At 37.5% G+C, this 27,144-nt stretch overlaps 1 protein-coding gene across 2 annotated transcripts in view; it reads left to right on the top strand.

Annotated features, from left to right (window-relative positions):
* Window positions 1-27,144, top strand: part of LOC131071611 (proteasome activator subunit 4) — a 200,706-nt gene that overhangs the window by 94,899 nt on the left and 78,663 nt on the right. For both annotated transcript variants that reach the window (XM_058007535.2, XM_058007527.2), the window contains exons 18-21: window positions 18,235-18,451; window positions 18,749-18,828; window positions 18,967-19,096; window positions 19,194-19,364. In XM_058007535.2, the coding sequence (XP_057863518.2) occupies window positions 18,235-18,451; window positions 18,749-18,828; window positions 18,967-19,096; window positions 19,194-19,364 (598 nt within the window). The remainder of the gene's footprint in view (window positions 1-18,234; window positions 18,452-18,748; window positions 18,829-18,966; window positions 19,097-19,193; window positions 19,365-27,144) is intronic.

Here is a 27,144-nt window from a genome sequence, read left to right as displayed (position 1 = left end):
TAATTTTCATGTTTGCAACAAAGGTAAATCACTGAACACAGCTGCACATATTGCTCAATCAGCTCCACAAGGTACAAGGGACTCTCCACCCAAGAAAATTACTCCAAATTCAGAAAATTCTAAAGCTGATAAACTTCCAGCACACTTAAAACACACATACCAGCAACACCAAATCCCACTAAAACACTCACAACTCCCTCAAATCTTAACTGAATGACATGAGACTGAAAGCATATGGCTCCTAGGAGGTAGGCGATCAAGCCTAGAACAAAAAACTACAACAAACTGACCCAAATACATTACAAACGCATCCCAAAGCACTCAGCCACATGGTAAGGCCAGAGAAGGGGGCGATTTGCAAAGATAAAATCCAAGCACCAAATTAAGCTCTATAAACTCACAAAATGTATCGCCTAAACCAAATAGAGAGATAGAGGAAATACCCAGAACGAGAAGAATGACACACTGAGACCTGCAACCAAGAATCTACTTCAGCACACTCCGCGACCAGCAACAAGAACACTCAGAAATCCACACAAATCTTCACCACATTGAGTCCAATCTGCTCCTTTGGATGAGAAACAGTCATACATTCAGCTAGGCACTATCTCTCAAGCACGAAACTGAGGCACTAGGAGGTATGCATTCCTCGAAGTAAGAGTCTGACAACATTTTGGCAGCACTTTGTTATCATAGCAATAATGGATGATTCAAATGAAGGCCAAGGCACTTATTTATAACTTTCTCCCCAAGTCGAACTTCTCCTTCCTCCAATATGGGATTAAACAATGGCATTTAAATTTCCTTTAATTTACATTTCATTTCCTTCCTTCACCAAATCGCCCAAGTAATAAAATATTTCATTTAGCAACAAATGTACTTCTCCCTGAAGTGGCCGCCCAAATAATCAATCATCAAATATATAATGTAAAGTCATAATCCTTTTTAATGAAAAATACCTCCATGGGCGTCCAGACTTAGGTTATAAGTTGATAATTTAAATATCAAATCGGCCCCCTTTATGTCATACACAAGTTACGCCTAGGCCAAGGGGAAAATAACAAAGTATTAAAAAATACTTTGTCATATATTGAATACTGGTCAATATAATCTGAAGGCTGAAATCCTGAAAACCGCACTGCTTGACTTTGTTTCGGAACTAGACCACAACAACTTGCCAAAAATAGTACTTACTATAAATAGCATACTGCTAAAAATAGTAAGTGTTTCCAAAGTGATTTTAACCACATTTTGAGCTGTCGTCACAACTTATTAAAAATAGTAAGTCCGGAAATGTTTTTAGATTGATTTGTATGTCATACCATCACGAAGCTCTTAGAAAACCCAGAAAAACCCAAAGAATTGAGTGGTCCTTGCCTTCACTTACTAAAAATAGTAAGTTCGCCAAACTCCATTGCTTGTTATTCATGTACCACCATTGCGAAGCTTTCTGAAAACTCAGAAGGAATCCAGAACCCAAACTGAAAAACTCCAACACGCAAGCCATCAAAAATGTCGAAACATCCTCTTAGAAAATAGGAAACCCTAATTCTGCCTCTGACTAACCAACGAGTCTTAGAATTGGCCAACAGACCCCAAAATAAACTGGAGTAGAAAAGAGGATATTACAGTCCGCCCTTCCCAAAATTGCTTGTCCTCAAGCAATGCCACCACAACTCCAATTTTTTTTTTTTATTGATCCTCACCAAAGCAAGTAGGATCCCAGGGTCCCATGTCCATCTTAGGAAGAACCCACCATGCCAATGCTACGCCACTCTAATCACATAAGTGGAAACATCACGCCAAAACTACACTAACCTCCCTTGTAACTCCAAAATGTTACCATACATGATATTCAAACTGAAAAATCTTGAATGATTGAAATCCATATCATGCAAAATCTCATGCCCATAAAGCTTTGAGTAATCATTATCAACAATGCCACTGTCTATCACAAGCCTTGGCAATAGGAAATTAATGTTGGCATTGTGTTGTCATTGATGTCAACCGGTATGGGATGACTACCGGTATGAGAGATGTATGTGCAACACTGTCATGAAGGAGTACAAAATGAGATATCTTTGATATCACCTTGTGTTGCAGAACACCGGTAAGGTAAGGAAGAGAATGTCATTCAGAAGAATGATCACTGGAGTCACCAATACACAAGTTAGTGCCTGACTTGTATGGATGAAAGGGTAAGGTTACCAGTATAGTGTATCACCAGTAAGGAGAATATGTCAACTGATAAGTGTTGTGTTGACAGTGTGTAGTTGCCAACTGGCAAGCTCATGACCATTGTACAAGCAGGATGGGCAAGGTGCTTGAGCTGTTGTTTGTGATGAAGATGCAGAATGTTACCTAAATCACATGAAACACCAAAGGAGAAGAATGAACAGGTCACCGATATGCTGTGAGTTTGCAGAACAACAAGACTCCCACCGGATGAAGATGCAGTCACCATGTGAAGAGATGACTGACAATGAATGTGCCCACATTGGATCACGTGTGCCTGTTTGAAGAAGTGCTGCAGGGAAGTCACATGAGTGCAGTGCAGGATGTAGATAACAAGGTGTCACTCCACTGGTAAGTGAAGCTTATCTCCTATTATGCATAATGTGCATTATAGTTCTGTGAGATAAGGAAGAAGAGATAAAGGCAAGTGTCTTAAGGCTCACACCGGATCTCCCGGTGAAACAAAGGAATGCCCTGAGTGCATGAAATTAGGGTTATGCACTGGACCAACAGAGAAGGCATGATTGGGATGCCGGTGCAGATGAAGAGTGATGGGTTTGTCACTCTAACAAATCGGTTGAGATATGATCCGAGCTGATCAGGGAGAAGGCAAGGCTAAGCAGATTCAGACAGAGGAAAATGGCCGGATTGAAGATGGAGTTTGTTGAAGGTTGATGACATGGTGTCATCAAGAGTGTTTACCGGTATGTAAGTCCACCGGTAATATGGACAAGGTGCAGATGCAAAAGACTTCCCACTTGATGAGAATGAGCATGCTATGGATAGGCATGTCTGGTGACCGGTTAAGGTATTCCATCGACAGTTCAACAAAGTGCAGACATGAAGGTTAACTAGTAAAGTGTAAGATACCGACAGGGTTAGTAAACCGACAGAAAAGAAGAACCGGTTGAGTGTTTGGTCGATGATCCTGTCTGAACCGACACCGATCCAAGCTGGCAGTTTGTCGACATGGATGCCACGTGGTGTCAAGGTGGTGGAATTGCATGCAATGTAGATGGAATGTGCACCGACGAGGTAGTTACAGAGTTGGTCGACATTAATGGTAGATCCCGTAAATTATGGGATGTGTTGCAGAACCGCTGTAGAGGTTTGTGGCTCGAGGTCTGGAGGACAACAGAGAGCCAGCTCAGAGTGATTGAGGAGATCGAGGTAGATGAAGGAAACTACAAGACCAATCTTGGTGATTGACCAAGAAATCAGCTGACGGGTTAAAAAGCAGATTGCCAAAGATAGAAGGTGTTATCAAGAAGGCACGACAATGGCGGTGATGAGCAAACAACTGTCTGGGCGATCAGATCGGATAAGATTTGATTGGATTTGGTTTGCCTCGAGGTTGATGAGGAAACCCTAATTGCCCATGTTTTTGAATTGGCTTTTGGCGGGAAAACTAGGTTATAAATAAGGAAGCCAAAATCATTGAGGGTTGTTGTTGAAGGAAAGAAGATAGAGCTGCTGCAAAGCGATTGAGTGCTGCATGAGAGAGATAGATCAGTAAGAGGGAAAATAGATAAGGATAGCAGTGACTGAGGGAGTGAAGGTTAAACTGGTAATAGGGTTTAACAAAGGGTTAACCGGTATGGTTCGAGCAACCGGTCTAGCAGCTAGAGTGCATTTGAGGAGATAACCGGCCGAAACTTGTACCAGCGGGAAGACAGTTGAGAGGACTGAAGAGTAGAGCAGTGAGGAGGAGATCCAACAGAGCAAAAGAAGAGTAGAGGTGAACCGGTAGAGTTTACCGACAATACAACAACAAATGAGAGTAGAAGAAGAGTGAACCGGTGCAGCAGAGGTCTCTCTTTGATAGAGTGAGGTATATGAAATGGTTACAAGATTCACTTGTAACAGTATGACTAATCTTGTATTTGAAGTTATCATTGTAATCACTGAGTTGTAGCTCCTTTGGGTTGGTGCCCATAAACTAGCAGGGGTTGTAGCTCCTTTGGGTTGTAGCCCATAAATCAGTTAGGGGTTGATGCTCCTTGGGTTGGTGCCCTAAATTAGGGGTTGGTGCCCTAAACATTGTAACAGAGTTTCATTGTGAGGCTGGATTGGAGCAGTAGTCTCCAACAACATTGCTCACCGAGGTTTTTCCCATCTTGGGTTTTCCTCGTACATACTGGTGTTATGTGATGTCCCTTTGTGTGAATGCATTTGTGTTTAGTCTCCTCACTAATCGGTAAGTCTGCATTCCTTGAGATCTGTTAATCGGTATACTCTCATAAGTATAGTTAAAGAGAAAAGTTTGAGAACCACTGATTCACCCCCCTCTCAGTGGTGCATTGTGTCCAACAATTAAGTCTACTGAACCCACAATCAAACTCCACAACATATCTCCCCAAGGTGTCAAGCAGAGCCATGACTGTAAATGTGACTTCTCCAAATCTCCCTACAAGGAGGAAAACAATCATTTGCAAGAGCTCAACAAACTCATTCCCATAACTCCACATGAATCTACTAGGCCTCAATTGAATTATTTTGATAGAACCATGGAGACTTCTGAAAACTCTTACAGTTCCCACTCCAAACACCTCAGAATGGTGAACCAAAGAAAGCAAAGGTTCACTTTCCCAAACATAAGAAGAGAGGGCATAAGGATAACCACTAGTTAGAACTTGAACACTTCCCATACACGGATACTGATTGCCCCAACTCGCCATACCTCTCATCTGAGACCATAAACCCGTCTTGTTAGGAGACTGTGAAGTTTGAAAAAGAGTACACCAGCAGCCCACCAAGTCTGAAATGAATTGACTTGAGACCCGATCTTAGGAAAATCAGCTTCGAAGAAGATGAACAACTATTGCAACACAAGAAATCGTCATCCAAAACAACACATCTACTTACGTCCAAGGCTGGAAATATCCTCTCTAGTGACTCCAACTCCATATAGAACCATCCTTTGCTCAGAATATCTTCCCAATCCACTAGTTGATGAGCAAAAGGAACCATCAATTACATCTGCTGATCAGAATCTGAACTCATGTGTAAGATGATCAGATTGTGGACAGTAGTGCTAACACTCATTGTCACAACTCCAAGGCTCTTTGAAATATGAGCCATAGCATAAAAAGTTCACTTTCTTGGACCAACTTTGCAGGAAAGTTTACAACATAAACCTTTTTTAAAGAGAACTCCTTGAGTTTGGAAGGTCTGAAATAAACAATAACTATTGCTGTAAATGATTGAAATCAATGAAGTGCAATCTGATTGAAGTGCTCTACATAGAGGACAACAGTAGTACCAATGAATTTTCCATGTATAAGCAAGAAAGCTGAGCATTCCAATGCTCAAAAATAAATCAAAGGTGACAGGAAAACACCTCCAAGCAATCTGCAATTGAAAGCCATTACTTGCATGACCAAAGAAATTGAACCAACTCCCTTGAATGAGAGAAAACCATAAAGTGAAGTAACTAATCTGCAACCAATCAACAAGCCCAAATTTGAAAATTTCATCCATTCTTTTCCAAAGAAGATGCCCAAGAGTATGCATTTGATCAATGCTCCAATTTTGAAACAATATCTCATGGTTGCAAATTGCACCTAGGTCCCAAACTCTGCAATGTGACCCACCCTCATCACTGAAGTCAACAGGAATTTCCACATCAAACTTGAAAAGTGGATTAACAAATGTCCAATCAGTATCTGTATCAAACAACGGATTATCAACCTGCTGATTATTATTATAGGCATGCTCCACCCAAACATTCTGCTGCTCCAAAATCACTTTTTCTGATCTTAGGGGACAAAGAGAAAGATCATACTCTTCCGGAATGCAATCAAGCTCCTCCATTACCTGATTGACCTCGTTGGCCATTTCTCTATTCTCTTGCTCTCTTAAATGTTTGGCCTCATAGAGCTGATCATTTGCTTCAAGAAGTGTCTCTTGGACACTTTTGAAAGTAAGTCTAGTGGAATCAAGTTTAATGGTGAGCTGACTAACCTCTCCCCTCAATTGCTTATTCAAAGACGAAGTCTCATCTGCAAACTTGGTGGCAACATCTCTATCATGCATCATGTGTAAGAAAACCAATTTTATTCCTTCCATTGTGTTCTTGTTCATGTGCAAATCAGCAAGGGGAACAATTTGTTCACATTGGTTTCTTGGTGTCATGAAGATGAATTTTTCAACTAGGCTTCTAATGTCATCCTGTCTAGATAAAGTGTGTATTTCATTTTCAGAAGAGACCAACATTTCATTCTTCCAATCATAATCATGCAAGGCAATTGTATTGCTGTTATAATGAATGCCAAAATCACAACTATGACACTGGGCATCAAAGTCTTCTAGGCTGTCACAATTCACCTATGCCTCTTCTTTATCAACCTCAACAATGAACTGTGAATCTAGATCAACAAGGCCACTATGTCTATGCTCAAGATCAGCAACATGCATTGATAAATCAGTTATGTCAGCAACACCATCAATGCCATCTTTTTATGTAAACATTGTTCTTTAAAACCAATACAATATTAGGATCAAAAGTAAATTCATTCCATGTTGGATCCTTTTCAAACTTAGTTTCTTTTACACCTGGATCCGAAATGCTAAAAGGCTGATTACTTTGTTTAGTTAAAAAGTGCTCACCATAGTTCCAAGCATCATCCAACTTAGATCTTGAATCTTCTCTTGGTTTCCACACATTGGTATTCTCACCAAGAGCAATGCTAGAACCGAGTGATGTTCCATCTTCCCACTCAAAAACTAGATTGTCATATGTCTTCTCTATACCCATCTCAAACAATGGGTTATCGTTGGAAACCACAAACTGATTTTCCAAGCTGCTATGATGAATACCAAAATTAGAATCTTTGTCATACCTTTCAAGAGTGACTCCATGGGTGCCCCAAGTCTTATGTTCCTCCTCTTCAAAGCTGGTCTCATCATCATTTTTAGCTAATTGGTGAACATCATCATAATCAACAAATCTCAAACTATGGTTTGACTCCTTGCCAAGATGAGGTGAAGGTGTTGAAACAACGCTAGACTCAATTAGAGGGGAACCAAAAGAATTCACACCTCCTTGTGGCTGATCTATCGTAGCTGGTTCTATAGTACCTTCTTTAATCTTCATCTTCTCTTCCTCTTGAATCACATGAGTGCATTCAACATTGTCACTAGCTCCATAAGAAACATTAAGGAACTCATCATGCACAACCTCAGCTACTGATTTTGAGTGCATTCAACACTGTCACTAGCTCCATAAGAAACATTAAGGAACACATCATACACAACCTCAGCTACTGATTTTTCTTGTTCATGAATGATAACCTCATCAACAGTAGTTGCATGCATCACCAAAGAATCTTCATGAAGTACTGTCTCAAAGTTATGTGTCAAAGCACCAACTCCATCATTTGTCTTTGTGTTAAAGATATTATTTTCAGACTCTTCCTTGTGTTTGGATTTTGCAAGAGCCTTTACAAACCCCCTTTTAATATCTGGATCCTTCATCAAATTAATCAATCCTTGCATTAACTCACACATAGACTTATCTGTGGTAGACATTCTTCCAAACTCTGATATGCAACCAACCAAAAAAACACGACCCAATAGGATGGCAAGAAGAACTTGTGCTCTGATCAATTGAACACACAGGCTGCTAGGAAAACCGGCTCTGATACCACTGTACTATCCCCACAATGTTTTTTGATTAGTTACAACACAACAAGAACTTGTTAAGGTTAGGAAATCGAAAATACAATAATATTGAAATTGTAACCTATCCACTTTCTGATCACAAAGTGCCCAATATGGGAAGGTGAGAGCATACAGTGTTGAGGGGATCATTAGTTTTAAATAATTGGAAATATTACAATGCTTGGGTGACAAGCCAACCCCTGCCGCTTATACAACGAGTGACAAAAATACTGAAGAAATCACCTGACGGTAAACCAACCAAGGACAAGCCAAGTAACTGAAATAACAATCACTCAACCGTTTATCCAGCGGGAGGACTGGGAATGAAATTAAGAATCAACTCTACCGCTTATGTAGCGGGAGGACAGTGATACAAAATAAGATATAGGTGGCAAGCTAGCCTCTTCCACTTGTTCAGTGGGAAACGAAGAGCAATTTCAAATATAACTTGTTGATAGTATTACTATTGAGCATTACAATAATTTTCATGTCTGCAACAAAGGTACTACAGAAGGAATCCAAAACCCAAACTGAAAAACTCCAACATGCAAGACATCAAAAATGCCGAAACATCCTCCTAGAAAATAGGAAACCCTAATTCTGCCTCTGACTGACCAACGGGTCTCAGAATTGGCCAACATACCCCAAAACAAACTAGAGTGGAAAAGGGGACATTACAGAGAGTTCAAAGGAGGTGAAAGATGGTAAGTTGTAGATCTAGGCTGAATATAAAGATGAGAGAGAGAGAGCACACGGATTGAGGAATGGAATAAAAAAAGAAAGACTCATAACTAGAGACAACTAAGAAAAAAGCACAAAAAAAAAAGAGAGAAAAAGAAAGAACACATGAAAAAAAAACATAACGAAAAGAACAACATCCATATATATATATGTGCGCGTGTATTTTATAAAAAAATAAATAACTATATATATATATGGGAAACAAAATTTATAAAAATGGGACACAGAAAGTAACTAATAAAAACAAACAATGAATAAAATAGGGGACACAAAAAGTACGTAATAAAAACAAACAAAGAATAAATAGGGGACAAATATATCTATATATAAAAGAAGGAAATATATGCATATATAATATAATAATATTTCATTACAAATATATGTAATGATATATATTGATATATATTTGTAATGAAATATTATTATATTATATATGCATATATATATCAATATATATGTAATGAAATATGTATATATATATATTCATATATTCATACATACATACATACATACATACCTACATATATATATGCATAAATCTATATATATATATATATATGCATATATATATGTATATGTATATCTATACATTTACATATATATATATATATATTATAATATTATATATGCATATAAGAAATATTATAATATTATATATGCATATAAGAAATATTATAATGTTATATATGCATATATTTCTTTTATAAAAGAAAGAAATATATGCATATATAATATAATAATATTTCATTACAAATATATATCAATATATATGTAATGAAATATGTATATATATATACACATATATATACATATATATATATGCATAAATCTCTATATATATATATATGCATAAATATATGTATATGTATATCTATACATATTTCATATATATTGATATATATTATAATATTTCATTACAAATATATATTATATGTAATGAAATATGTATACGCACACACATATGTACATATATATAAGTACATATATATATATATGTACATATATATATATATATATATATATATATATATATATATATATATATATATAACAAGCTATAAAAAATAACTAATAAAAGCAAGTTAAGAATAAAAAAGCTAAAATAAAAAGACAATAACAAACAATGCAAGAGAACTAGAGAAAAAAACGGACAAAACATAGAAAAGGGGCCACAACAAAAAGCTGGTAGAGCTAAGGGAACACATAGAAAGAAGGGAGAAAGAAGAAAAGGAACAAAGGGAGAGGACACAAAGCAGAGAGGAAAAACAAGCTAATGTTGGGGGCCTCTTAGAGCATCAAGCAAAGGGAGCCAAGAAGGATTGAGGCACCAACCATCGTCACGATTGAGATTGGTCGAGTGATTATCGATGACAATGGCCTCCTTAAGTTTCCTTTTGAATAAGTTTTCCTCCTTAAAAAGGATTTGAGTGTCCTCTAAACAAATATGATGCTTGGTGGCTGAGGAGTGCTCTGCTAACGCCGATTTGAGAACACGCTCGTGCTTAATGTCTACACTGTGCTCCTTGATTCTAGTGTTAAAAGAACAACCTGTCTCCCCTATATATGGGGTGACACAAGAGCAATTGACCTTATAAACCCCCGATTCTGAATAGATATCCCTAGGGTCTTTGAGAGGGGGAATACACCTTTTCAAGGTCAAACATGGCTTGAATGCACAACGAAGACCTTTCTTGGTGAGAATTTTAGAAATCTTGTGGGAAATTTCTTCCACAAAAGGAAGGGCACACTCATGAAAAAAGAAGATTGAGAGGACAAGTGATTGCAGGAGGAATGGAGAAAAGATTCGGCTTGGTGGAATGCTCTAGAGATTTGCCTATTCGTGTACCCATTCCACTTGAAGACTTGCCGAAGGTGGGACAACTCTTGGTTCAAGTTATCGGTTTCCCAAATTCGGTAGGCTCTTAAGTCAAGGTTTTTGAGGATCCCAAATTTTTGGCTAGGGTGGTGATGAGAAGAGGAATGGAGATAAAGGTCGGTATTGGACGACCAATAGAGCCGTCCGATTTCTTGAAGATTAAGACATCAAGGAAATGCAACTGGCTATTAGATTCGAGTTCCTTGATGAAGGAGATGGATGGAGCGATGTTATTGAGGTGAGTATGAAATTCCTCCAACTTGTCAAGACAATGAGGCCAACAAACATTGGTGTCATCCATGTTACGTTTCCACCACTTCGGCTTCAAGGGAAAGGAATGTAAGGCCACGGTCTCAAATTGCTCGATATATAAGTTGGCTATGACAGGAGAGAGGGGGGAACCCATGGCCACTCTGTCCACTTGTTCATAGATGACATTTTGTAAAGCAAAGAAAGTCTACCTCAAGCATAACTCAACCAAGGAGGCGATCTCTGCATTAGCCTTGCATTTGATGATCTCAATGGAGTCAGGGACAGGGACCTTGATAAAGAGAGAGATCACATCAAAGCTAATAAGGAGATCGTGACTATCTAAACTGGACTCCTTGATAATTTGGACAAAATGCGAAGAATCTTTGACGAATGAATCAGAGTTACCCACAAGAGGATAGATGACTTTGGCAAGGAGGCCAATTTATAAGTTGGAGAGCCAATTGTGTCAACAATGGTCCTCAAGGGAACATCTTCTTTATGAATCTTAGGGACCCCATAGATTCGCGGGGTCACTTCCTTTGAAGGAAGAAGATGCTGCTTGGTAGCATTATCAAAAGAAGAGCTAGAAATAGCTGATTTGACGACCTTCATAATTTTGGAACAAGGATTGCGGGAGACAATTTTATAGCTGTTGGAGTCTGAAAGAAGGTTATGCATTTTGGAGAGGTAGTCAGACTTGTCCATGATGATTGTGCCATTGCCTTTGTCCGCTTTGGAGATAATGAGGTCATTATTGCTCATAAGTCTCTTAAAGGCCCATATCTCCGCTTTGGGGATGCTACATTTAGGTGGTTTGGCACACCGTAGAGCTACGAAGCAATGTTGCCTCACCTCCTGAGCAACGTCAGTAGGAAGAGCGTGGACTGCATTCTCAATAGCAATGAGGAAGTCCACCAGAGGGATGGCATGCGGAGTCACGGCAAAGCCCAATCCTCGCTTAAGAAAATTAAAAGCAAGGGGTCTAAGTTGGCATGGGATAAGTTGATGGCAAGCTTAGACTCCCAATTGCTAGACAAGAGGGGATTGAAAGAGGACTTAGGACGCAACACACTGCCCAAGACAAGAGGAGGGGAAGGGGGCGCCAAGGTATGGCTCGAGATGGAAGGAGAACGCGAGGGAGTAGGGGACCTTGAGATCCCAATGAGGGAATTGGCTTAACAAATAGAGCTAGAAATACTAGCATCGGTGGAAGATGTAGACTCTTTCAAGGAGGACATGTGGAGGGGAAGAGAAAAGCAGGAAGCAGAACAAGCCAAAAGGGAAGGAGAGGGGCAGAGGGAAGTCAATAGAGGGGCTCAAGGTCTGCTAAACTTAAAAGATACGCGGTCACAAATGCAAGGAACCTCAGATTAATAAATGCAAGGAAAAGATAGCGATTGGTAATCACAGTTAGAGGAAGACGTACCTAGCTGAGTAGGGGAAGAGCCGTTGCTGGTCTGCATGCACCGTGTTGGTTCTGGAACATTCATGTTGTAGCGGAGAAGTACACACCACGTAGGTTCTGGAACATTCATGCTGTACAACGGAGAAGCAGACATTAAGCACGAGCGTGTTCTCAAATCGGCCTTAGCAGAGCACTCCTTAGCCACCAAGCATTTTATTTGTTTAGAGGACACTCAAATCCTTTTTAAGGAAGAAAACTTCTTCAAAAGGAAACTTAAGGAGGCCATTGTCATCAATAATCACCTGACCAATCTCAATCGTGACAATGGTTGGTGCCTCAATCCTTCTTGGCTCCCTTTGCCTTTTTGTTGTGGCCCCTTTTTTGTGCTTTGTCTGCTTTTTCCTCTAGTTCTCTTGCATTGTTTGTTATTGTCTTTTTATTTTAGCTTTTTATACTTAACTTGCTTTTATTAGTTATTTTTTATAGCCTGTTATATATATATATATATATATATATATATATATATATATATATAAATATATTTCATCACATATATATTGATATATATTTGTAATGAAATATTATAATATTATATATGCATATATTTCTTTCTTTTATATATATGCATATATAATATTATAATATTTCATTACAAATATATATCAATATATATCATTACATATATTTGTAATGAAATATTATAATATTATATATGCATATATTTCCTTATTTTATATATATATAGTTATTATTTTTTTATAAAATATTTAATTACACGCGCGCGCACACGCACACACATATATATGGATGTTCTTTTCGTCATGTTGTTTTTTTCCCGTGTTCTTTCTTTTTCTGTGTGTGCTTTTTTCTTAGTTGTCTCTAGTTGTGAGTCTTTCTATTTTTATTCCCTTCCTCAATCCGCGTGCTCTCTCTCTCTCCTCTCTCTCAATTTATATTCAGCCTAGATCTGCAACTTACCATCTTTCACCTCCTTGTAACTCTCATCCTGATGATGAATCGTGGAGTGATTCGAAACATTGATGATAAAAAATTTCACACAATCGAATCCAAAAGCATCAAAAGAATTATAGCATGGATCATGGAAATTTGATAACATTAATCTATACTTACAACCAGTTTGTACTAAATTAACGTTGTAAGGGGCAATTTACTTTTTATTTATAATAAGAGTATCTCTCTAAGCTACCGGGATCGCCTTGGCAGCCTTGGAATTGGGTCCTAATTCCTTACGAGTCTTGGTCTGAGCTTGGTCCCCGTTGATTTTGTTGTGCTCTGCATGGCACACCCCGACCTTGACGGGGACGCCCATGCCTGTAGTCTTCTTGTGGAAAAGAGAGAAAGAGAATTTTGTGGTGAATATCATGACAGTTAGAAATCCTGATAGGAATGCAAAAGGTCTCTTTGGTGCCAATGTTTGGTGAATGCAAACTAATGTGTGAAATCGCCTTTTGTCTTTTCGCCCTCTAGTGTTGATAAAATCGTGTCGGTCCAAGCAAAATGAGGATTCGAGCGTAGATCCAGGACAACGAAGTGGGTTTGGATTTTCTTAGACAAATCGATTCTTTTTCTTTGCTATCGATCCTTCATCACGTCAGTCAAAACCACCCTTCCAAGCCCAAAAATATGCTGAAGGCTCCCAAATCGTAGACCAAGTGATGTAAACAATGGACGAAAAAAAATAAAAAAATGAAAGTCGTTTTCGCCTTTCCCTTTGCATTCGCCGAACTAAATCCTTCATATGCAAAACAGAGAGTTCGTGCATTCTTCCTGGTGGCATCAATCATGTTCTTTGTCTTCCTTGACTTTTAAATTGCCGGCAAAATACTGAATGGTTGGACATTTGAAATAGGGTAAGTTCGAACTTGGTAAATACGCCTAAATTCGCTCTTTCAAAGCTTCTAAAATTGCTGAGAAAAAACCTAAGCCTACATAACCCATCAAAAATGTTGGCAAAATATCGGCAATTTGTGTTTTTTTTTTAAATGTCGATGAAAGGGAGATAAAGATTTGAATGATATTTTAGTTACAAAGGTCGACAGGGACCCAATATGACTTATATTGCCGAGTTGAGGAAAAAGATATGTATAATTACGTTTTTTTTTGAAGCCTTTATTATTGCCCTCTTGCAATTCACTTTAAATTGCCGAAATTTCCCCTTATATGCAAAATGAAAGTTGAAAGAATAAAGGAAAAGGGAAAGTTTGTATTTTTCCCTTAAAGGCCGAAAATATCCCAAAACGTAAATTTTGAAGGAAAGAATAAATAAAGTTCAAACTTTATTTCTTCAAACAAAAATCATTTCGCCTTTCTTTTTGCCTCTAAAAGCTGATAATATGCTGAAAAAATAGAGCCTCAACATGAATAAAAAATCGAAGCATTTAAAGGTGGCATTTCAAAAATGCTAAAGTGCCTTTTGACACTTTTCCTCAAAAAGCCGAATTTCTTCCCTTATCGGCTAAATTGTGATTTTGCAAATAAAGGAAAGGGTGTTTTAAAAAAAAGGAATCACATTCCCATTTTGCCTCAAATGACCGAATTTCGGCTAATTAAAAAAGAAGAAAAGAGGGAGTCGACTTTTCACAATTTCCCTTAAAAAGCTGAAATTCTCCCCTCACCAACTCAACAAGTTGTATTCTTAAAAAAATTTGAGGGGGCGAAATCAAGTAAAATAAAAGGGTGTTCAAACTCGCAATTTTGATTGCAAAGACGAGTTTTTCCCTCGAAAGGCTAAGTGGCGTGATCATCTTGTCAGAGCGAAGCCCAACGTCGCCTTGAAAGCGTTTAATATTTGTCAAAATTAATTTAATTTTTCAAGGTGATTGATTCAATTTGAATTCGCTTTTAGAGATCGATGTCATTGAAAGGAATCAGGAGGAAACCTAAAGTGCAAATTGAAGATATGATCGTGATCAAGCTGGAAAGTTAAGGTGAAGCACAAGCATAGTGATCATCAATTCAACCAGACAAAGAATACAACCGCAATGCAAAAATATAAAAGCAATCTTCTTTTGAGATTAAAGGTTAGTGATTACACTCAGAATGCTGCAGAAGTATACACTCAAAAATCGCACAATAGAGGATTCTAGAAAATCTGTTTATTTATAAAAACTGAATTTTTGCCTCATTGTAAAACGATTGCCTGTGGGCCTCATTTAATGCATTTAAAACAAGGGGACACAAGTGAGTCATTCCTCAGCCATCTAATTGACCAGATTGATGCCAAATAGTTGGAGGTAGCTGAGAAGGTGGTTGGGAGGACAACTGCAAGTTACTAGGCATGGGTTAAAGCTGCCATGCTTCTAGAAGGTAGATTGCAGCCATTGGATGTAGTCAATCCTGGCCATTAATCTGAAATGTAAAATCTATAGAAGGCCAGTGCCTCTCTTTGTAAAGGGTTATAATTTGTTAGAATTAGTTACATTTTTAGGAGTTAAGAGGTTAGAATAGTTAGATGCTGTTTATAGATTAGGAGTAGAATAGGAGTGCCGTAAGAAATTGTTGTAATGGTAGTTGGTACCAATATATGAAAATTGAAGTATGGTGTTGGTTATTTTGGTTTTCTTTTGTTTGCATGGTTTCCCTTCAGCTGGTTAGAATTAGAGTTTAGTGATTTTAATAGTGAAGTGTGAGGGTATTTGATGTATTTATGGTTCATACCGTTGGGGCCCTGCTGATTGTAGGTCACTGTGTATGGTTAGTCTGAACCTTACTACTGTGCTTAGTTCTACCGTGGGTATTTGTTTTAGGTTGCGCCAGAATTGGGTGCCTGGATGAATCCCCATAGTCTGAAAATCCATTTGTCCTTTGGAGCTTGCACTGTTCTTGTTGAGTTGTGAGTGTGTCTCTGGCGAAACAAGTATTTAGTTTATGGATATCTGTCTACCTGTAGCACCAACCATTACTACCACTGTACTTAGGTCTCCTAAACCCTATGCTTTTGCTTTTTATTCCCCCAGCTTGAGAATCGCAACATTGTCGAATGCAGGCCAACTTGTTGCATACGTAAGCCCCCTTGTGTTAGCAACAAAACACATCAAACCATTGAGTTATCCCACAGTCAAGACCTGACATTTGGAACCTTGAGGTTGTCCCCTTTGATCATCCAAAACAACATTAGGGATTTCCTTATTCAAGAGAGGATAGGATACTCAGCATTCTATTCTGTGTTGACCAGAGAGAGTTGATAATTCGACTTTAGCCATGTTAATAGATTCCACCTGGGTTCCTCCCAGGCAGCTGGGTCCTTTGTGGGTCCTGCCTAGTGGGAGTGGCATTCCAATCAATAGTAGTTCAATTGATGCTGTATTAGAACCAATTGATGAACTTGGACTTGGGTTCAATGCTTCAGATGAAGATGAATATGAAGCTTAAATCCCATTGATGGCTTGTAATTTGAATTTTTATTGTGTCATGACATTTTCACATTTTGAAACTTGAATATCTTTTTTGCAAATTATGAATATGATATTACATTTACGATATATGAATATTTATTGGCATTGGCAATTATGGATTTATGATTTATGTATGGAAAGTTACATTGTATATTTCATATTTATATGGATTGTTTCATTGTAATAATCAATAATGGTAGTAATAGTTTATATAATTATATTTTATAATTTTGATGTTTGAACATATATATAATATGTGTGTGTGTGTGTGTGTGTGTGTGTGTGTGTGTGTGTGTACAGATGTACTTGTACCCGTACCCTTAGGAATTTTTTTTTTTTTTGGTCGATTCCGTATCTGTATCCATATCTGAATTGGTAACTTAGGACTGCTATCTCTTTAGCAATACAAAGATTTAACCTAAGTTGCCGGTTATGGTTTGAAGAACCGGTTTGCCGGTATGACAAAACTTTGAAATGGGGTTTGGGTTCGTTTGTACAAAAACATATATATAAGCATGAATTAAGATTAGAATGCAACATAATATCATATAAACAACAAAAACACCATAAACTTGTAATCATAGCATCATGATCATAGTTCATACAATCATATACTTCAAGTTCAACATCAAAATATTAAAATGATAATATCAAGTTCAAGTATCATTGTTTCAAAACTCAACTTGTAACAATTGGAACTTTACACTAAGTTTAAATTATCTAATCGATTCTTCTTCTTCTTGCAATAGCAGTCAAGAATAAATGCAATTGCAGTCAAGAATAGCACTAAGAAGATGAAAGACTAATTGCAAGTCAAGAATAAATGCAATAGCAGTCAAGAATAACAACAAAAGTCTTTCACGGAAACATCTAATGCCATTGAAGATGATGATGAAGAAGAAGAATGAGGTTTCAAGAAAGTGAGCTCAGGAAACTGAATATTTATGTTGCTTTTCATAAGCCGAGGATTGTAAATCAGAATTAGCTAATGCATGGGTGTTTTGCTGTTGTGATTGAGCATTGCTCTAGTACATTGTATAAGGTTAACAAGTAAGAGGTCAGAACTCAATTGTTTGCTGCTCTGTTTTATCTTGCTTCAAACATTAATAATATGAATAAATCTATCAATTGTCTGTTTTTGTTCTTAATAATTTTAAGTCTTAAACCTGCATGATAACTTGCAAAACAATCACACAAATTTGCAAGTTTCAACTCGTTGCTATAAATTTTATAAAATTTTGCAAAAAAAAAATGTAAATTTGGGCACCCAGGTGGTTAGCCCTGGACGAACCAGCTGGCCCAAGTACAAACCCTGGTCGAACCCAAAGGCGAACCGGACTAGGACACGAAACCAAATTGAACCGGTCCAGTACCAGGCCCTGAACCCGGCGAACCCTACAACTTAGGATTTAACTTAAGTTAATGAAAGTGTAGTACAGATTAGAAATGAAGAGTTGTATTGTTTGTTTTCTTTTTGAAGAGATAACTTAAATGCTATTTTTCTTTCACATTCTTGGTGATGTTTTTATAATTGCAATTGTTAACTTATTGACAGTAATGTTATTTTCTCTTGTTTGTAGAGGATATTTATGTAATGGTCCATTGCATGCCATTGGAATTCTGAAACTGAAAGCAAGTTTTATGTGTAGGATATGATAAACAACATTTGAGGGTAATTCTTCTGCAAATTGATGCATCCCTCCAAGGTGTTCGGTCTTGCTTACCTGATTTTAATCCAATGCCAAGAGATGGGAAACATGAAAATGAGAAACATAATACTGCATTTATTTGGGGAGCAGCCGGTGTAAGCATCGGTACTGTAGAATTGAGACAAGAAACTGCAGAGACAATTGATATCACCTGCAAGTTAGTGGACTTAAACTGCGAACTATTGGTCATTTTAACTATGTGTACTTAAATTGTTTTGCTGCTGTTCACCGGTCTCCGTCTCACTTCTTGTGAGATTTGTTTTGTCTGCCTTTTTCGGCTGTTTCACTTTTAGTGGTTTTTTGTTCTGCTTCTATAGCTGTGATGTAATTTGTTCAGGCCCTTGCTGCCTTATCTAATCAAAACTATGTGTACTTTAGGAACATAAATTTTCAGGTTTTGAAGTATACATATTATGAATCAGTGGTAATTATTCGAGCTCCTTGTATCCCACAGATATATATTAACGCATAGTGCAGACAATAGCATGTTGCTGGAACTTCTTGTTGATATTCTGGATGCATTGGCAAACTATGGTATGCTATTTTTACATATTTATTTCATGTAGTAGGGCTGATTTATATAATTTAATAACTTTAAGTTCACTGGCTTCTTCATATGTCAACCTGTACTTTTCCTTATATTCTAACATACAATGTAATCTACTCTTTTAGGGAGCCTGGAATATGCAGAGTGGTCAAACAACTATCGTGCTCACATACATGCTGGAAGATTGGACCCTGCAGCGATAAACGAACCTTCCATAAACTATATTACTGGTTTTCATACTCAAGGAAAACGGAGGTAACATATCTCCATATTTCATTGTAACATTTTATGGACTTCCATTAAGAGGAATGTGTTGTTTGGATTATACTGATACATTGTTTGTTTTATTTAGACCCAGGTGGGCACTGATAGATAAAGCAGACATGCATAATACATGGCGGGCATCTCAATCAGGATACCATAAGTATCGCCTTGATGACAGCATCTCTCTGCCAGAACATGTCATTCTTCTGACAAATGATCTCCTAGATCTTACAATGAAAGAATATGATGGAGTCCGTCAGTAAGTTTAGTACTTCTTACAGTCTATATTTTACACAAGATATTGTAGTTCAGTAATTTCTTTGGGGTTGGGATTTAGCCTTTTTTGGTTATGCATATTTTGTTTAGTTTTTGTTTACATCTGGATTTAACAATCCACTAGTAGTGTCAGTAAATTCTTTTGGCATTTTTTGTCCTTGTCTGGCTATCCATATATTATATTAAAAAATAAAACAGTAAACCAATATGTTACTCATTTGCTGGAATGAATGAGCTAATCATTTTGATAAATTCGTTATTATTGAAGAAAAAATCTAAGAACGATATCTATAGAATTTACCAGTTGTCATGCTAATAGAGATTGGAAGCTTTAGTTATATGGACATCATCTAAGTTACAATGTTTGTGTTTATGTTTGGCAAGGATAAAGTTCAAATTAAATTTGCTAGCTGATGAAAATTGGGAAATTGAAAAAAATTTAATAATTAAATTTAATTATTATTATCTTTGAGCTATTATTTCATATTAATTAACATGCATACAGATTTTTCGGTATATTCACATTTGTACATAAATATCTGTATAACTATTTGTCATGTACAGCTAAGTTTAAAAGGATCAAAATCCGAAAAAATCTAAAATGTAAATGGCAACCATTATAATAATATTCCTAACATTCCTTAAATAGTCTTGATTTTGCCTTTTAGTGGCTTTCATTTTATCTCTGAATGTCAATAATGGAATACAATCTTGTTAAACCCCCTGACAGTTGGGAGAAGGCAATCGTGGCTGAATGAGTCTCTAAGCATATTGTATCAAGGTTTCTCTTTGTGAAATTTAATTTTCTTTGTACCTGTAGATGATGCAGATTGGTTCAATTGTGATTAACAATTAGGTGAGGAAGCTGCTGACGAAGATGATGGATGTGTTTATGGTTTATGTCGGAGACTTAAGAGACAGGTTTTGAGTGGTCATCTTATTGATAGCTTACACTACGGGCATAAAGGGAAGAAATTGATGATGCGGTATATGTCTGAGTAGATGTCATGTGTGCAGTTTTAAGTTGATGGAGAGGGGGATTGCAAACCTTCTATTAAATCTGTGGCATTTTAAACCAACTTAGCACCTTTGAATCTGTGCAACCATATAGAGGTCTCAATGAGGGTTATGTGATAGTTTTAAATTACACAAAAAATCATCAAACCACTCATGACAAATTCCAAATTACTCATATTGAACAGGAAAGATACAGAAAAACAGGGAAGGAATTGATAATGATTTTATTCAATAGCATAAATGATTTTGGGCTTTTAAAAATAAATTCACCAAAATTTGCTGCCAACAAATCTAATGACAAATTTGAATGATCTCTTTGTTTTTCTTCATGGAATTGGCTAAATTTCAATTTTTTACAATGAAGTTTGGCGAACTCTATGAGATAGGATATCATTATGTAGTAATGCATGCTTTTGGGTTTATTTCATATTTCCTCAGTGTGAACATTGATTTTAAACATAGAATCTGTGCATTTTTAACATGGAAATTGTCGCCATAACGAAGTAAGTTTAGGGGATGTCTAAAGATATTTCTTGTATTTTTGCACCAAATAAATAAGCAAACACTATTATTCAATCTTGGAAAAGGAAAAGAATCACATATTATTAGAGAAAATCATGATTTAGATCAGGTATTCATGTATCATAGTAATTCTTCTTAATAAAGAAGAATCATTTTTAGGTGTTGATCTGCATCTAAATAAATATCATGGCAGGATTTTGGTTGTACTTACATGCCAATACAAGGTCATCCAATACATAAATCATAATATGGTATTGTCCGAGGATGTCTCAAGGTGATAACTCAAGGGACATGAAGTCAATGTTACCACTTGATTTTGGCTTCTCTTAAACTTGACATGGTATATAAAATGGAAAGGTGACTTTATACAACCTCCCTCAACGAATTCACCTAGAGTTCAAATAAGTGCAACTTTCCAAACTCAATAGACCCAACTTTGATTTGGACTTGCTGTCTCAGCATAAACTTGACAACTTAAAAAACAGTCAAATTCCTTCACAAAACATAAATTTAATGTGAAGTATAGTCATAGGATGTAGCAAATGAGTTTATAAAATATTGGGGAAATTTTTTCTATTAGATTTAAATGCAAAAGGAGAACAATATTGCATCATCGTGCAAATACAATGGTTGATAAATATGCAATGTATTATGATGATTGAAATCCATGCAAATCACAACAATCTACAATTTTCTCTTCCTTGTATGCATTTTAGTGATGGTTTGGGGCCTATTTTTTGTAGTTAGTTGCAGCTCACCTTTCATACTAGAAGGTTGCAGCGACACCCTATAACTAGAAGGTAAAACTGCCATTCACTATAATGTCATCTGATCCATTGTTTGTTGCTTCTGCTACATCATCCTTTGCTTGCTGCTTAAAATCAACAATCTGGTCTTCTATAAACATGGGGCATCCTCATCTGTTGTAGTCCAAATGCTATATGAATCAATCTCATCTGTGTCAATTGGCTTCTGAGTAGTTGTGTCCACTCCTTTTGCATGAAGGCAAAGGTTGTATTGCACAAGATGAGGTCATTGAGATGTTTTAGGTTGATGTGATGCTATATGTGAATGGCCTCAAACCAACTCTAGTTTCATTCACATCTAGAAGTGCTACAAAGTTGAGACAAAATGTGGTGGGTTAGCTTTCGAAGATTTGGGGTATTCCTATCCTAATCTTACCACCAAGCAGCTGCAAAGAACACCTTCAAAATTTTGTAAGCAATAATTATATCTCATAAAAAATGATTGTAAGTTAAGAATCATTTTTTTTGTCAATTGGTGCTTGGGTGGTTTACTCTTGAATAACTAGTGGTGAAGACGAGAGCCTATATCAGCCTATGGTCTAAATTGCAAATGTTATGTAGCTAAGCTTGGAAGAGTGCTTCCGTCTCATGATGAAGAGGTGAAATAAGGGCTCATGAAGGCCCCTTTGAAAAATGTATATTGAAGAGGAATCTGCTTTTCTTCACACAGTGGCTTGCATTTATCAATCTCCATGGTCCAACCTGAAGCAAACCAGAGGCGAGGATGGATATAGGTACATTTTCTCAAACTGACCCTGTTGAATGGTGGACATGGCATGGCAAGGATGCACCAAAGTCGAGGATACTTGTGATTTGCCTTCTTTCATAGGTTGCCAGTTTCTCAATTTTAGAGAGGAATTGGTCTACATATAGCTTCATCTAGTCAGTCAAAAGGAGCAACCTTATCTCTTGACGATTGGAGAAGTTGGTGGCCATACATAGTGCCTTGCGGCTACATGATTGACAAACTCCTCAATATTGCTAGACTCCAGTCTTACGTTGGAATGTAGATCCCAAAGATGCTATACAGATTGATGAGGGATTGGTTGGGGTTCTGTTGCTTGAGGCAGCCCCTTATACTGACAGTGAGTTAGACTCGAACTCCAATTTTGATATAGACCTACCAGATGCATCTGCTGATTGGGGGCAGTGATGTACTTTCTATGTTTTTGTCATTTTGTAGTTGAAAGTTGCAGACTTTGGGTATTTTGTTGTAATTCATAGATAATATGTATGTTCATTGACAATGAAAGAATTTAAATTTTGTTAATTTGTTTGTTAATTCTCATGTGAAATCTAAGTTCAAGTCCAATGTTATGCATTATGCTTTTATAATGTCTATGATTAATGCTTTATCAATGTTATGATATGAATATTGGAAATCTCTTTATATTTTTAAAAATTCCCTATTTTTTTTATAGCTGTACTGTCATCCCCTAAAAATTGTTAAAAAAAATCGCCTTTTTGGAAATACGTCCTGCTGCCCACCGCTGTCCTTGCCATGGAAACTTTGGGTAGCATAGCTTAAAAGTGCAGGATATTTTTAGATTATTTAGTGAGGGTTGTTAATGGGGTCTTAACCCCTTACAAGTAGTGGGTCTCGGGTAAAGTTGCTGCTGGATTTACATTTCTCCTTCATGTGATCCTGTAGTTGAAAACCTCTTTTACTTTTTGCTTTCTTTCTCCTCCTGCAAGGTATCCACATTTTTCTTCTTCATCCTTTCCTCCCAGAGCTTGAATTCTTTCTCTTTCTATCTTCTTCTATAAGGTAACTACTCCTTTTACCTACTTGCACTACCCCTTCATCGCCTGTGAGCCTACCGCACACCACCACCAAAGCAATAACATCACTCCAACACACCCATTAGTGCTAAGATGCCCTTTTGGAGAATCAAACCCTAGTCTCCAACATGAGAACCAAGTGGCCTTACAACCTAACCATAATCCCTTTGACAAAATATAAGATTGTGTTATATATGTCTTCCTTCATACTATTCTTTTAAGAGTATCTTGTCCTTAATCGATTTCAGGAAATACAATGCCCCTTTAAGCTATGGAAAAAATAATCATTTGGGGAAAGTGGATATGCATCTTCTATCATGACTGTATTCTAGGAGGCATTTTGTGATAGAGGATGCAGATAGGCATTTGGTTATAATGGATGCATCATATTAGATGAACATGCTGCTAATAATAATGCTTTTCTTTGTAAAAGTCAAAATGTCATCTAGAGAACCACCACAAAGTAAGGATTGAAAAGATTATTTGCCTTTTCTATTAAAATGGTCGGAGTTTTTGTAAGTAGAACAAGAACTTGACTGGTGGTAAAGGTGGTTGTACACATTTTCCTACATAATGTAATCCTAAAACTATACAGTCCTTAAATCAATTTTAGAAAATAAAATGCTCCCTTTAAGCTATGACAAATATAACCAGTTTTAGGAAGTGGATATGCATTGTTTTTCATGGGTGTATTCTAGGCATTGTGGTCCATCCACTAAGGCATGGTTACATCATTCTTCTTCATAGACAACACTATTTCTTGAGGTAAAGATTGAAAGAGTTAATTGAAGCTATTTTTAGCAATTATTAGATGTGCTTTCCACATAGTTTAGTTGACAAGATGCCATTTAGACTCGGGTCTTGTTGTGATGTATTCACACATCGCCCCATTGCAAATGGGGACCCTTGCTTTTTGCTTTCTAGGGTTTGTTTTCTGGGTCTTTTAGGGTTTTGTCTGTTAGCCTTTGCATGATGAGTGCTGTCAATGGGATCATTGGATAGCAGGGTTTGCTTGAGCCAGGGTGAGTCCACGGGTCCCCAAAATTAGGGTTTCTTTAAGAGTCTTCCTTAGAGCCTAATCGCTCCTGACCCTTCCAAAGGGGTCTAGAGCGAATTCCTCTACAAGACACTCCACCTTGACCCAAACTATAAGCTAACCCATTCCTAGGTTTGAATGAAGGAAAAGGCACTTGTTTGAATGAAGAAATGTGAAAATGAAGCCAGGACTTGAGCTCAAAGAGGAATTTCGCTCCTGACCCTTCTAGAGGGTCCAAAGCGAAATTCTTAGAAGACCCCTTTTTCTTCCTTGTTTGCACTGAAAGTCTTGTTCCTTGATCATAGTGGGGGTAGACGGATATGTTCTTGCCTTAGGGAGTGACTAAAAGAGGTGAAGTTAAGGATTTTGGCCTAAAATAGGAATTTCGCTCCAGACCCTTCCAAAGGGTCCAAAGCGAAATTCTTCATAAGCCTCATTTGCATCCTTGCTTAGACTACCAACCTGGTTCCTTGGGCGTAGTTGGAAGGAGAATGATATGTCTTTACCTTTTGAGGTGATAGAATGTGGAAGAATGGAGGATTTTGATCAAAACATGAATTTTGCTCTTGACCCTTCCAAAGGGTCTAGATCAAAATTCACCTTTTCCTCTATTTTGCTCTTTCATATGGCCAAAGTTTTGGATTTTTGAGGCATAGTTGAGGAGACTTGGATACATGTTTGCCTTGGAGAGAAGGTTTAAGACTACAAAATGATGGAAATTAGCCTAAATCAAGATTTTCGCTCCTGACCCTTCCAAAGGGTCTAGAGCGAAAATCCTTATAAACCTCAAATTCTCACTTGTCAAGACTAATTTCCTAGTTTCTAAGGCATGTGTGGAAGTGTTAGACATATTTTTGCCTAAGGAAATGACTAGAGGTGGAGGAAATGGAGGATTTTAGCCTAAAACAAGATTTTCGCTCTTGACCCTTCCAAAGGGTCCAGAGTGAAATTCTTGAAAACACTCATTTTCCCTTTAGCCAAAGTCAGGACCAAGATGGAGCTGCAAGAAGAGCGACCTATGTTTGCCTCCCAAAGAAGATTAAAGTTGGAAAAATCAAGAATCAAGGTCAAAAACATGATTTTCGCTCCTGACCCTTCCAAAGGGTCCAGAGCGAAAATTCTTATAGCTCTTGTTTTCTTCCTTTTTTTGGCTAGGTGTTGCATGATGGAGGATGAATGGGTACGTTCTTGCTTTGAGAGGGAGTTGGATGCTTTGGATGATCAAGATTTTGCCTAAGAGATGAATTTCGCTCCTGACCCTTCCAAAGGGTCCAGAGTGAAATTCACTATAAACCTCATTTGCTACCTTGAATGGGCTTAAAACCTTGTTCCTTAAGTGGAAAATGATCTATGTTTGCTCCCAAAACAAGATTGAAGTTTGAAAAACGAACAATCTAGCCCAAATCATGATTTTCGCTCCTGACCCTTCAAAAGGGTCCAGAGCGAAAATCCTTCTAGACCTTATTCCCTTCCTTGTTTGACCAAATTTTGACACCCAAGGCATGATGAAAGGAAGATTGGACATGTTTTTTGCCTTTGAGAATGTTTGAAGCATTGAAGAGTGAGGATTTTGTCCAGGGAGGTGAATTTCGCTCCTGACCCTTCCAGAGGGTCCAGAGCGAAATTCCTTGCAAACCTATATTTTGAACCTTGCTTGGGCTTAAAACCCCGTTCCTTGGGCAAAAAGAGATGAAATTTTACCTTGCAATGAAGATTGGGATTGAAAGGATGAAGAATCAAGTCTAGAAATGGAAATTTGCTCCTGACCCTTCCATAGGGTCCAGGGCGAAATTGTGCAAAACCTATCTTTTCCCTCAATTTTATGCCAATTCTAGGGTGGTCCAAGGTGAATTAGGATTGGGAGTGTCCTTAGGTGTGACTTTGACTTGCCAGAGATGATCAAATTTAAAGGAATTGAGCCAAATCATGAATTTCGCTCCTGACCCTCCTAAAGTGTCCATAGCGAAATTCCTAAAATCACTTATTTTCCTTACAAAGTCAAGTCAAACTTGGGTTTTTTATAGCTTGCATGAGTGTGAGGATTGGTGTTCTTGCCCTTTTGAAGTTGGTTGAGGTTGAAAGATGGAGGAATAAGCCTAAAACAAGATTTTCGCTCCTGACCCTTCCAAAGGGTCCAGAGCGAAATTGAAAAATCCACCTATTCCTTTCATATTTGTGCCGAGCTAGGCCTAGGCCAAGATGGTAGAAGCCCTTGAGATTGCCCTTGAATTGATTGTTGTCTCCAAAAATGATGATTTTGGGCTAGAGGATGAAATTCGCTCCTGACCCTTCCAAAGGGTCTAGGGCGAAATTCATTATAGGTCCTGTCCCTGGCCATGATTTCTAGCGAAATTCTCTTTTCTAGTCATTTTGAGGTCAAACAAAATGTTGCAAGCATGGGAGAAGGATCCAAGGATAAGAGTCCAAGTGTAGAAAGTGAAAAAGATGGACCTTGGTGAAGGAAAACAAGCAAAGAGAGAAATTCGCTCCTGACCCTTCCAAAGGGTCCAGGGCGAAATTCTCCAAATCAACCATTTTCCCCTTGAGTGAAGCTTAAAATTTGATACCTATGTCATGGTTGAAGATGGAGTGAGGTATTC

This window comes from Cryptomeria japonica, chromosome 1, assembly GCF_030272615.1.
Source record: "Cryptomeria japonica chromosome 1, Sugi_1.0, whole genome shotgun sequence".
Taxonomy (NCBI): domain Eukaryota; kingdom Viridiplantae; phylum Streptophyta; class Pinopsida; order Cupressales; family Cupressaceae; genus Cryptomeria; species Cryptomeria japonica.
Note: the sequence above shows the minus strand (reverse complement) of the source record. Positions and strands in the feature narration are given on the sequence as shown.